At 29.5% G+C, this 13,008-nt stretch overlaps 1 protein-coding gene across 3 annotated transcripts; it reads left to right on the top strand.

The window, feature by feature from the left end:
• Positions 1–2,728: 2,728 nt before the first annotated feature.
• On the top strand, positions 2,729–11,168 carry LOC123299067 (heat shock 70 kDa protein-like). Of its 3 annotated transcripts, none has more exons than XM_044881231.1 (6): positions 2,729–2,844; positions 4,949–5,323; positions 6,159–6,416; positions 7,595–8,167; positions 9,137–9,418; positions 10,669–11,168. In XM_044881231.1, exons 1-6 carry the CDS (start codon positions 2,799–2,801, stop codon positions 11,160–11,162), a joined length of 2,028 nt encoding a protein of 675 aa, XP_044737166.1. In that variant the 5' UTR covers positions 2,729–2,798; the 3' UTR covers positions 11,163–11,168. The 3 variants fall into 3 exon arrangements, with proteins under 3 accessions (XP_044737166.1, XP_044737158.1, XP_044737177.1); XM_044881223.1 differs by having other exon boundaries at positions 6,159–6,422; XM_044881242.1 differs by lacking the exon at positions 2,729–2,844 and adding an exon at positions 4,293–4,312 and having other exon boundaries at positions 6,159–6,422.
• The last annotated feature ends 1,840 nt before the right edge of the window (positions 11,169–13,008 follow it).

Raw genomic sequence — 13,008 nt, 5'->3', positions numbered from 1 at the left:
CGGTTAAATAGCGGCTTATTATGATTCTATTTTCAATTTGATTGGGAAAAGTTGCTTCGCCAAGTTGACTGTCAAGTTAGCAAAGCATCAGTTTTCTGTGTTATGGAAACAACGGAAAAAATTTTTTTCCCGATTAATTTACGGTTAAATAGGGGCTTATTATGAGTCTACCAAAAATTATTTTGGTCTATGTAAAGTTGCTTTGCTAAGTTTTCTATCAAGTTAGCAAAGCATCACTTTTCTCCGTTTTGGAAAGAGCGGAAATTTTTTTCCCCGGGTAATTTACGGTTAGCTACTGGATAATTATTGGCGTATTACCAATTTAATCCTGAAAAGTTGCTTTGCTAACTTGACATAGATACATTATTTTTTTTAGGTTTGTAAACAAATAAATACAATTTTTCATTTTATAATACTAATAGGGAGCATCACTGCACGCACCATTATTATATTTTTCGGGTTTCTGATTGAAATTTTGATTGCGTTTTGGCAGATTAGTAAATGTACAATTTTTGGTTTAAGTTATTGAATGTTTAATTATTTTAGCAATTAGAGTTTAATCAAAGTAAACACAATGAATTTGAAATATTAAAATGTATTGAATTTTGGAAATATGTTTATTCAAGAACCGATTTACAACCATTTAAATATAGTGAGAAAGCAACATCAAAAACTTCTTCTAGCAGTACTGAAGTATCAGAACAAACATTGAATACATTGGAATGCGAAAAATTATGTAGAAACAGTTTCTCCTTTATATGAAACTATATATAAGCTAGAATCAAGTAAAATCGTAATTTGCATCATGAATGTGATACGATTGAAAATATTCCGTCGAACTATTTTCGATTACTTCTGTTTTCATTTAAGCTATACAATTTTTATACATTTTTTATATTGTAGGTACTTTTTATTGAAATAAAAACCATTACTTTTGTTACTAAATAATTTTCTGATCGATTTTTACATGTAGGTACTTATATAAAATACCATACAATAAATTTTTATTATTGTCTAACATGAATGAATAGATCAATTCATTACATATCGATGACATTTTAATCTCGTGACATCGAGCAACGGAAAAAGTAGGTAAACTTTACGTAAAGAAAAATCATATTATAGGAAGGTATTTGACGACAATGTGACATCATTTCCAGGTCATTTTAATTACAATATCGTGACAAATAATAACGTAAGAATTATGTAAACCTTACGTAAGGATAAATCATATTTAAGTCAGATATTTGACAAACGTGACGTCACTGTGATATCATTGTTAGGTCATTTTAATTACAATATCGTGACATATAATAACGTAAGAATTATGTAAATCTTACGTAAGGATAAATCATATTTAAGTTTTAATTTGACATAAACGTGACGTCACTGTGATATCATTTTAGGTCATTTTAATTACAATATCGTGACATATAATAACGTAAGAATTATGTGAATCTTACGTAAGGATAAATCATATTTAAGTCAGATATTTGACATGAAGGTGACGTCACTGTGATATCATTGTTAGATCATTATAATGTCAATTAGTTCATATAGATGTCACTTTTCCGTCACGTTTACATCATGCTTATGTCATTTTTAGGTAAAAATCTTACGTCAGGAATGGCGGAAATAATGACTCAAAACCTTATAATTATGTAAAAATATAAGGTTTTTTTTGGTTTTGATCTAGCCTAGCCCATTGGGGAAGTTTATTGATCTAAATTTTTTATGACGTATTTTTTGATGCTGGAACATATGACACTATTTGAAGAGGATCCAAAATGCCCATAATTTTGCTGTAATTTGTGAATTATTGGTTTCTCGACCACATTTCGGCCTCGAAACTTTGAGTTTTCCCTAATATAGTTTGATTCAGCTTTAAAAAAGTATAATTTTCCAAGATTAAGAAATTTTCTGCTAATTTCAAGTATGAAAACTATTCGCATAAGGTTTGCGAATGAGAAAATAAAATTAAGGCCAATGAGAAACGGAAAACGAAGTCATTCGTGCAGTTCACTCGCTTATTTTAGTCAAGGAATACTTTTTTAGAGTCCCCTACAAAGTAGAAGTGAAAGAATTAGCACTCTGTCTATACTATCTAAAGCCCGAAATACACACACCGCCCTATCTCAAAAGCACAAGTATAGTGACCTGCGCAGTCGACCGAAAAATAATCGAAATTCAATATTTTCTACCTGTGCAGGCATGTATGCCTGAGCATGGGTATGGGTCACTCCGGCACGCTTGTACAATTTTAAGGTTAGTTGCTGCTAAGCGTACGATCGACTGGCTGTAAGAGACCTCAAAGTAGTCCTCCATCTTTCATAGAGAAAAATAGATAGTTCTCATAACTGTCTTTTTTTTAATATTGGAGGAGTTACAAGTGATAACATTTTTTTTTAGACTTCTTCATTCTTCCGCAAAAAATTACGATAGGTAAATCTGTAGGATCGGACTTCTCTTTTAATAATCTTGAATTAGTGAATTCATTTTTCTTTGCGAGTCAATCTTTACACCAGGTTGCGTTTTCCTTTCTTTTTAAACTTCATGGCCTCTTACAAATCGACTAAAACGATCTAATTTTGATCTTACAGCCGATATAAACTTGCTGTGGGCCTTTAAATCACTTGTTTAATATCAAGTAGGCAATAATATTTGTAAAAAATCAGTTTGTTAATTAATAGTTTGTCAAAATTTTTCATATTCAAATAAAATAAATAATTAAAAATTACCTTTTAAATAAGTTTCATACAAAAAAAGTACCAAGAAATGTTTTAAAATTGAAAGAAATAATGGATAAAAAATCATTAAAACTACCAGCAATTGGAATAGATTTAGGTAATTTTTTAAGAAAATTTGGGTGTATAATGAGATTTTTTACCAATGGCGAAACATTTGTGAATAGTTAATAACTGGGAAACATTTAAATTTGAAAATAAAAATATTAATTTAAAAAATCAAAAAACCCGACTGCGTTAAATAAGAACTGGATTATGAGTGAAGCATTTGTGAATAGTTGATATAATTGGGAAATAGTTAAAGAAAATAAAAATATTAATTTTAAAAAACATAAAACCCGACTGCGTTAAATAAAAACTGAATAGAAAAAACCAAGTTCAGTAATTTACATAGCGACTTCAATAGTCGGAATCCATTATTGGAAAGATTTGAGTCGGTCTAAATTTTAATGGGTCCCGACTGTTGATGCCGCTATGTTAATTGCTGAACTTGTTTTTTTTTTCAGTTTTTATTTAACGCAGTCGGGTTTTTTGATTTTTTTAATTAATTTTTTTATTTTACACTTTTTACTTAGCATTTTCAAATACCTATTCAATGATATTCCACCTGCCATAGTTCATCGACTTTCATTTTCAGCCTATGTATGTATGTATGTTTGGTCCTTTGTGGAGCTCTAGTGACCAAACGCTGATGAATGAGCTGTTTTAATGATCTTTACGTCAATCGATTTTTTCTTTTCACAATATGGCGTCTGGTGGTCACTCTATTGAATTTCCATTACTGTCGTATCTTCAGAGACCCTCAAAATCGGCCCATGCGCTTGGTCTCTAATGTACCACATAGGAACAAACAAACATTGACAAACATACATACCATACATAAATATATAGACTGATAAACTAAAAAAGAATCGCTAATTAATTTGTACTGTAAACGGCTCATATTTATACTACTATTATCAGATTAAATATTTGTATACTTCAATATACGCGAAAAATATATAATAATATATATCATAAAATAAGAAAATCAAAAAAGAAAGGAAAAGTTGGGATATTTCATTTATTTTTCTAGATGTTAATGAAAATGACCCAATTATCCAATTTTTTCTTACTATATTCTATTTTCTTCAAAAAGTATCATAATATTACGAAAAAATTATATAATTCATGTGAGAAAATTTACTGCACAAGTTGTGAATCAAGTTTTTTATTCTTGTACAAGAATTCTATTGGAAAATTAAGATACTTCCTGTTAAAATACAGAACTCAAAATCGCAGAACGCTAAGACTATGCAGATTTTGCATGCGTGGCAAAGTTACTTATATAGAATTAAAAATGGCAACATAGCTTGACCCAACCACCAATTTATCAAACCAAAATCAATAGCTTCAAATCGAATTTGATCAATTTATGTTGGGTTGAGCTATTGGATTGACTTGTTTTTATAGTTGAATATTGTTGGAAAATGGTGTGGAAATTTGAATTAAAACAAATATTAATTTCACTTTAAAATAAATTTGCTTATTTTAATTCAACGCGAGAGATCCAAAATTACATAAAAACGGTATGAGTGCTAATTAAAGCTAATGCATTATTTTAACAGATAATAAGTCCCCGTATTTTAAAATACATCTGTGGATATACACATGACTCATGATTTTGATTTTTAATTTTGGATAAAGCAAAAACTAGTCGGTGGAAATAAAAAAACTATTAAAATTAATTAAAGAGAATTGAAAAAATCCACTCGAACCCGGTCTTCTTGGATTCATGCCAGGCGCCCTACCAATTGGGCCATTCGAGCTCTAGACGCAGAGTGCATTTTTTTCAATTCATCGAATTTTTATTTTTACTTTGTTTATTTACTTATTTTTTATTATTATTTTTTGTTTGTTTTTTTTTTTTTGTGTTATTTATTTTAATCATGTATACGATATTTATTTACATCTTAGTCTCTCGATTATAATTGATGATTTTAATATGATACATACAGCGTAAACTAAATATTGACAAAAATCTTGTCTAGCAATCTTAGTATGTGTATGTATAAAAAAAGTATTTCGCTAAGTAATTACAACCTTACTTAGCGAAATACTTTTTTTATACATACACATAATAAACTCGACACATTCGATAAATTTAAATTTTTCTAATTCTTTAAATGGTGATTGTATAAATTTGAAAAATCCATGTTCTATAGGTACAACAAATTCAGTGGTTGCAACAATTATAAATAATAAAGCAGAAATTATCACAAACGATTTTGGTAACCGTGTAACACCAAGTGTTGTTGCATTCACTGAAATTGAACGTTTAACTGGCGATGCGGCAAAAAATCAAATGATATTGAATCCATTGAATACCATATTCGATGTAAAACGTATTATTGGACGTAACTTTGATGATCAAACGTTACAATTCGATATGAAAACATGGCCATTTGAAGTGATTGATGATGGAAACAATAATCCGTTGATACGAGTAGAATATAGAAATGAAGTGCGTACATTTTCACCAGAAGAACTAAGTGCTATGATTTTATTAAAAATGAAACAAGTAGCTGAAATGTATCTAGGTAATTATAATGCTTTGATGAAGGCAGTATACGTATATCAGAAGACGTGTGGAGGACGATGAAACTCCTATACATGTTATATGTATCTACAGAAATCTGCAGGGCGTCAGATTCAGAGTGTTCGGGGTGTTATTATTTATTATTATTTTAATATTATTATTATATCAGAAGGCAGCCAGAACGACCTATTCTTGTTGCAGGTCAAAAGTATTTTTGAATATTTTAATTTACGAATTTATTATAGGAATTATAATTTCTAAACTGAAAAGTTTCAAAAAACCAACCGAACTCAACCAAATATAATTCAATCCAATATAACTGGAACACTGCTGTATAAGGGCTATGTGACCATTTAAGAGTTTTGACTGCAGACGACGTATACAAGTTTCAAAAAGAAGGCAAAGAAATATATAAATGCGTGTATTGAAAATTATATTTAAAAAGTAAAAAGATAGAACCTTAGAAGGTCCTACCGAATATTATGAAAATTTTTATCCAGAATGTTACAAACACAAATCAGGGATTTAAGTTCACAAATACGAAATAATGCATGTCTTCTGTAGCATTCTGTTTGGCAAAATATTCAACTAAGAAGAAAAGTTACCGAAAGAACCTTTTGTGCATATAAAATTGAGGTATGCAAGTAGGTGATTTGGCAGGCATAAGCTGCCAAAGGAATTGTAGCGAATTATTATACTTTATAGAACTTATATCACTGTCTACTATGTTCTAATCCACCGAAACGCTTCCAATAAAATTCGTAAAGGGTTCTTTGTTTTTGTAGAATAATCCACATATAAGAAAGGTCAACAATACACTTGCTGAATTTTTTTAGGTTCTGAAGTCCGAGATGCTGTTATAACTGTTCCAGCATATTTTAATGATTCACAACGACAAGCTACCAAAGATGCAGCATTGATAGCAGATTTGAATGTTTTACGTTTATTAAATGAGCCAACTGCAGCAGCATTGGCATATGGAATTCATGACCCTAAAAATCATGGAACAATTACTTCTGGTAGTGAAATGAACATTCTTGTATTTGATTTAGGTGGTGGAACATTTGATGTCTCCATTTTAACGGTTGATATAAGTGGAGGTAAATATCATTTTTTCAGACCATGTACTTACGTTTAACATAGTAACAGAGCAAAAATTTACTCACATAAAATAATATAAATTTCATTTATTGAAAAGTATACGCAATACTATTACATTATATATACTGATTCTTCTAAGTAACCGTTTTGGCAATATTAACAATATCCTTTTTTTCTAAAATTTCAACATCTAGAAAATCATATTATGAAGATTTATCGATATAATCGTTATAAAGTAGTTTATATTTTCTGGGTCAAAATATGTGCTTTTGAAATTTTAACCTTATTTCAGGCTGTTCTTTTGAGTTTTCCCTAATATATTTGTTGCTAAACCTTTCTGGTATTATTATAAACATATCAAAAAAATAATTATTCGAATCGGAATATTTGAAGCTGACTCACTCACTTACCGGTACAAATTCTAAGACACTTCTATACGTACTAGAAAGCTGCGGTTCGGCATTCGACGGGAAATTGCTTGAAACATACGGGGAAAATAGTTATTTTTCTCCAAAATAACGATTTTCCGTTCTATGCTTGCTAGAAAGGTTAGATTTTCACCAATCTAATCTAAGGTGTGGTTAATGAAATTTTTTCAAAGTATATTCTCTATTATTGCGACTTTATTTTGAATCGATTGGTGAAAATCTAATCTTTCTAGCAAGCATGCAACACAACCCAAGTTTGTAAAGTTATTGCCCTCTGTTTCTGTTTTACACATGGAATAACAAAGACGAAAAGTATATCCCTATTACTATTTTTGAGCAAAACTATCTCTTGATGGGGATATTGTATGGACAGCATGAAAAAAAGAAATTAGCCTTGGACAATAACGTTCGCCATGTTTATTTACTTTATATATCCATGTCACTCATCTTATGTTACTGGAACACCAGGATTCTGCGATACCTTAAGTTTTTTTATTGGTTTAGTTTAGGTGTTTGGGCTTTGCAGTGGAACAACTGAATGGTGTCATACAGGCATATGAAACACATATAATTTCCGTTTGTCGGATAAAAAGTTACAATATATTCAATTCATATTCTGTCCATATTTATTAGACACTGTCCAGTGTCTATATTTTGTCTATAAATATCACATCTGGTATCTTAATTCAAGCGAATTTTCTCATATGACTCAGATCTCATATGAAATTTAATTCCTTTTCAAGGTCTACAATTTACAGTTAAGTCCACTGCAGGTGATACCCATTTGGGTGGTGAAGATTTCGATAATCGTCTATTAATACATTTAGCCGACGAATTTCAACGTAAATATGGTAAAGATTTACTATCAAATTCTCGAGCAATAAGACGTTTATCCGTTGCCGTTGAAAAAACTAAACGGATATTATCATCCGTGACAGAGACGTCTATTGAAGTGGATGCCATTATGGATGGGCTTGATTTTTACGTGCGTATATCACGTGTAAAATTTGAAGAAATATGCATGGATTTATTCCAACGTACTATATCAATACTTGAACAAGCATTAAATGATGCACAATTAACACGAAATCAAATTGATGAAATTCTATTGGTTGGGGGCTCAACCAGGATACCCAAAATACAATCATTATTACAAAAATATTTTAATGGGAAAACATTAAATTATTCATTGAATCCTGATGAATCTGTGGCTATTGGTGCATCAATACAGGCTGAAATATTAATGGAAGATAAATTTGCAAATCGAGAATTCGCTAAAAATGTGCAATTAATTGACGTAATACCATTATCCTTAGGTATTTGCTTTCGAATATTTACCTGAATCTGGGAAAAACACCCTTAAATTTGAGTTTACATTTCAGAGGACATAAAAAAACTCAAAAAGCAAATATTTTTTATCTTTTATTAAATATTTGTTTATTTCATACCAACCTTAATCGATAATATTCAGGGGGTTAAAATTGTAGTCAAAATTTTTTTAATAAAACAAGGTAAATTTTTAAAAAGTTTCCACCATTTTATTTCGAAAACGGAATGGAAAATCATAAAACAGGAAAACACATATCGCGTCATTTTAAGGTGGAATGTAAGGTGGTTTTTTAACGAAAGAAGTACTTAAATATTTTTCGACGCAGATTCTTATTCTTTACTTGACTTTAATTTAAAAATAACAAGAAACTGCTACAAAAAATGTGTAGTTTAATTTAAGAGAAAACAAAGTTGACCCCTGTTTGACATTTCTTGATTTTCCATGCCGTTTTCGAAATATAAGGATGGGAACTTTTTAAAAAGTCTTCCTGTAACAAAATGTCATGTTATAAACAAATTTTTCTGCGAAAATTTTTTTGTTTGACTTTTGTTGATATAATTTTTGGTATCTTTGAAACAAATTTTTGCATTATTAACATTTTTGTGGTTATACTTTGCCTACACAGGATTTTCGAACGGAGATAAAATACCATCGGAACTCAATGCTCACTATAAGTCGCATACTTGAACCCATTTTTATAAATTTTTTTTAAACTTCCAAGTTAATTACCTCAATTTTAAAAACTGTTCGAACGTACTTGCTTTATAAAATCAGAGGAGAAAGTTTTCGTAAATATTATAAAAAGGTCAAAAGCACAGGCCCCCAGGATATTTTGGAGGCCATTATATATTCACATTTAAATTCAACAGATCCAATTTATACTCAATAAAATTTATCTGACGCACCTGATGGGCCATCTTTTATTAGTTTTTTTTTCTAACATTGCAAAATGTAGGTATAGAAACTGCTGGGGGTGTATTTACAAAATTATTGGAACGTAATACAAAAATACCAACGTCTAAAACACAAACTTTTACAACTTTCACCGATAATCAACCAGCGGTTACAATACAAGTATATGAAGGAGAAGATGAAATGACATTAAATAATCATTTATTGGGTACATTTAACTTAAATGGGATACAACCAGCAAAAAAAGGAGTACCTTTAATACATGTTACATTTTCAATTGATAATAATGGTATATTAAATGTTCATGTTCAAGATACTAAAACAGGTAATTATTATACACCATCAGCACAATTAACCGCCTACCCTACATTTAAAAACCACTCGTCATTCGTTTATGACTGAGCAAGTTATATCTATTCAATTATATCCAATATCGTTTTACTGTATATGAAAATTTGATACCTTTCTGTACTTTTTGTATAAGTTATACCCAGAGACATATGCTTTGCGTTTGCTAAATGTTAAATTTGAAGGAAGAATTTTAAAAAATTTTGAATTTCTGGAAACCAAAACAAAAATTATGTATTTTACAACTTTTCTAACTTAAACTTAAAAATAAAAAGAATCTTCTCTTAATATAAATGTCTTCGTGTTACCTGCTATGAATACCATGGGCGCCATTTTGAATCTATGAACCAGAGATCATTTTCCATATTATTACTGACTATAGTTTTTACACAATATCACATCAGACATGTAAAATGTGTTCAAACTGGGCCAATCCGAATTCAATCTGCTAAATTGTAATTAAAAAAATCATATCCGAAATTTAGAATTTATTTCGTTTTGGATTTCTATTCCCTTTGATTCCAAATGAATTCGAAAATTTGAATCCGAATTGAATCCGACATTTTTATCCGGATACACTTGATCAGACTGGTTTAGGATGTGGTTTCGAATAAAGAGAGAAGCTAAAATTATGACTCAAAATACAGTCACACTCAAAAATACAGTCAAAGTATGACTCAAAATACAATCAGCTATGGTTAAAATATGATAGATGATATTAGTACCTTAAATTCAAAATGGCAACCAGAGTCTCTCTGACAAATAACATTTATATTAAAAGGGGGTCCTTTTTTGTTTCTCAATTTTAAGATAAAAAATTGCGAAATGCGAAATTTTTTGCCTTCCAAAAATTATAATTTTGTTTAAAATTACCTTAATATACAATTACAACAAATTCAACCTTCAGCAAAGGAAAACATATTACATTTCCAGGCCAAAGTTATGCAAACAATACAGAAAATATCAAATTTTCCTTTCACAAAAACTTCAAGATCAACCTCAAAACGAACCAGATTTTTTTATTTCAAGTACCGAAAGTCCAGTGTCAATATACAAAAATTCAAACTAAAAATTAAGAGAATGAAATGAAATTATTAATTACTCAAAAAATAAAAAGTTTATATTGATTGCCAATTGGTCGTTTGGATAGCAGAGAATAAGATAGTTTCCCTCTATTTCATTTGACTTGCAATTAGTATAATTTCTGACTTGTTTCTCACTTTCTAGGTAATGAAAAATCAGTCTTAATTAAAAATGAGCGCTTAACAAATCAAGAACTTCAACTAATGATGGAAGAATTTGAAAAATTACATGTAGAAGAAATCGAACGTCGGCGAACAATGAACACTAAAAATAAATTAGAAGATTATTTACTTAATTTAAAATTAGCAATATTTCATAACCAAGATACGACAGGACCATCTCATTCACATCTCAATGTGAATAAATTAACCGATGATGATCGATTATTTATCACCAATGAATGTAATCAAGTTTTAGCATGGTTACAGAGTGAAACAGACAATGATCATATTGCATACAGTGTAAAATACCGTGAGTTTAAAGGGAAATTAAAAGATATTATATCAAAAATAGCAATAGACGGTACCAGTTTTATAACGGCTATTGAGTCAGTTACGTCTCGTGTAGATGGTCAACAATTCGATTCACCTGTCGTTGATGGAGAAGTTGTTGATAGAATGCGTAATCGAACTGAATAATAAAAAAACTGCAAATCTTTGTATTAAACTTATTTAAGTTTGTCTTTAATAATAAAAGTTTTTATTCACAACATACAAAATATTATATTGTTGTTATCTTTAAATCGACACATAACTTTTCGCTTACTTTTTAAACTTTAAATTGAGCCTTGCTGTTTACTAGGAATGTCACTTGACAAAAAAACAATTTACCATGATCAAACATGGCAAGAAACCAATTTACATGAACAAAAATTTAGTCCAAAATTTAGGCTTATTTAACTTAACAATTTTTATTATTTTAGTAATTTTATAGTAGAGATAAACTCAGTAGTTTATTACTGTATCAGTAGTTTATGGCTGAATATCGCCTTTTTTTAATCAATTTTGTGAGATTGCAAAAAATATGTGATATGAATGGTACGAACAAAAATCTCCCAAACTAGCATTAAACTGAAATATTTTGTATGGATTACTAAGAGATAAATATAAAGCTTGCATACAACTTAGAAAATACCAGAAATTGTCCATATTTTATATGTAAAATACATTAAAAAATGTAAACAAAATGTATTACATAAAGTGTGTGCCTATAGTCTAACAGACTCTACGTAATGGAGAATATTCATGTTTTTTTTTTTTTTTTATATTTTTAATTCTTTGTTTACACCGTTATAACAAAGTAAAAAATATAAATACTGCTTAAAAATGCTGTATTTATGTGTAAAAAAATATTTAAAATGCATTATAATTTTTAGACATTTAAACGCAGTTTTTTGGCGCTCTCTGTTGATGACGTATAAGTACGTGATCTGTCAATTGGTGACAGTTCAATGTATAATTTATACTTTAAAAAACTAAATTTACAACACAGAATTTACAGTCGTTATCATTAAGTTTTCTAAAAGCAGTAGAATTAATAGAAATTAATGTAATACTTGGTAATACCATACAAAATATAAGTAATTTTGAATTTTTCTCACTGAATTTGTACTTTTATTAATTAATTTTAAGTAATTAAAAAGTAATTAATTACTAAAATAATGGTTTAGTTGAAATGAGCAGCCAATAGTTACGGGAAAAAATATTTGAACCAAATTTAAGTTTCATGAATATTCCCTGTTATACCGCCAATCACTCAAGGAACAGTATAGTCACACCGAAATGTTTCAGTTTAACTGCAGACAAAATAAATGTAAGTAGAGGGATAAACAAGTTTCTAGCCCCTACACATGGAAATTTAACAAGAAAAGTAATCATTCAGGTATGTGAGATTTACTATTATAAATATTTAGTGTAAAGTGGACAATTATTCTCACTAAATTGTAATATTATATTACACATCTAGCGAGAAACAGTAAAAAATGTCTCAGATCTTCGACGCCCAAGGCGAAATCGAGGGTGACAAACATGAGATCTGAGATATTCTTTATTTTTACTCCCTTGATGTGTAATATACTATTTCTCCCCTCTGTTCGGAAAGTGTTAACTTTTCTCCGGGAAACTATTCTGATAAACTCGATAAAACGAGATGTCTAATCTTCCAATACCCCACAAAGTGCAATTCTTAGAACATAAACGACGGTCATCCTATTTTGGCTAAAATCGAACTAAATTATTACTTTCTTTCAAGCGAGTCTATTCCTATAAAAAAGTGCGTTTTCTCTATCATTTTTCTCAAGTTCATGATGACCACCCCTCCCCTGACAAATTACAAACATAAGAGTTTAAAACACCCACCCATGAGAATAAAGATAAAACCAACAGAATTATGAAATATTTCACCACTATAATTATTCCATCAAACTTTTAAGACTAATTAACGATAGAAAAATTTTATTTTTTGATAATGAATTTATTTTAAATG

The sequence above is a fragment of the Chrysoperla carnea genome, chromosome 1 (genome assembly GCF_905475395.1).
Source record: "Chrysoperla carnea chromosome 1, inChrCarn1.1, whole genome shotgun sequence".
NCBI classification, from domain to species: domain Eukaryota; kingdom Metazoa; phylum Arthropoda; class Insecta; order Neuroptera; family Chrysopidae; genus Chrysoperla; species Chrysoperla carnea.
Note: the sequence above shows the minus strand (reverse complement) of the source record. Positions and strands in the feature narration are given on the sequence as shown.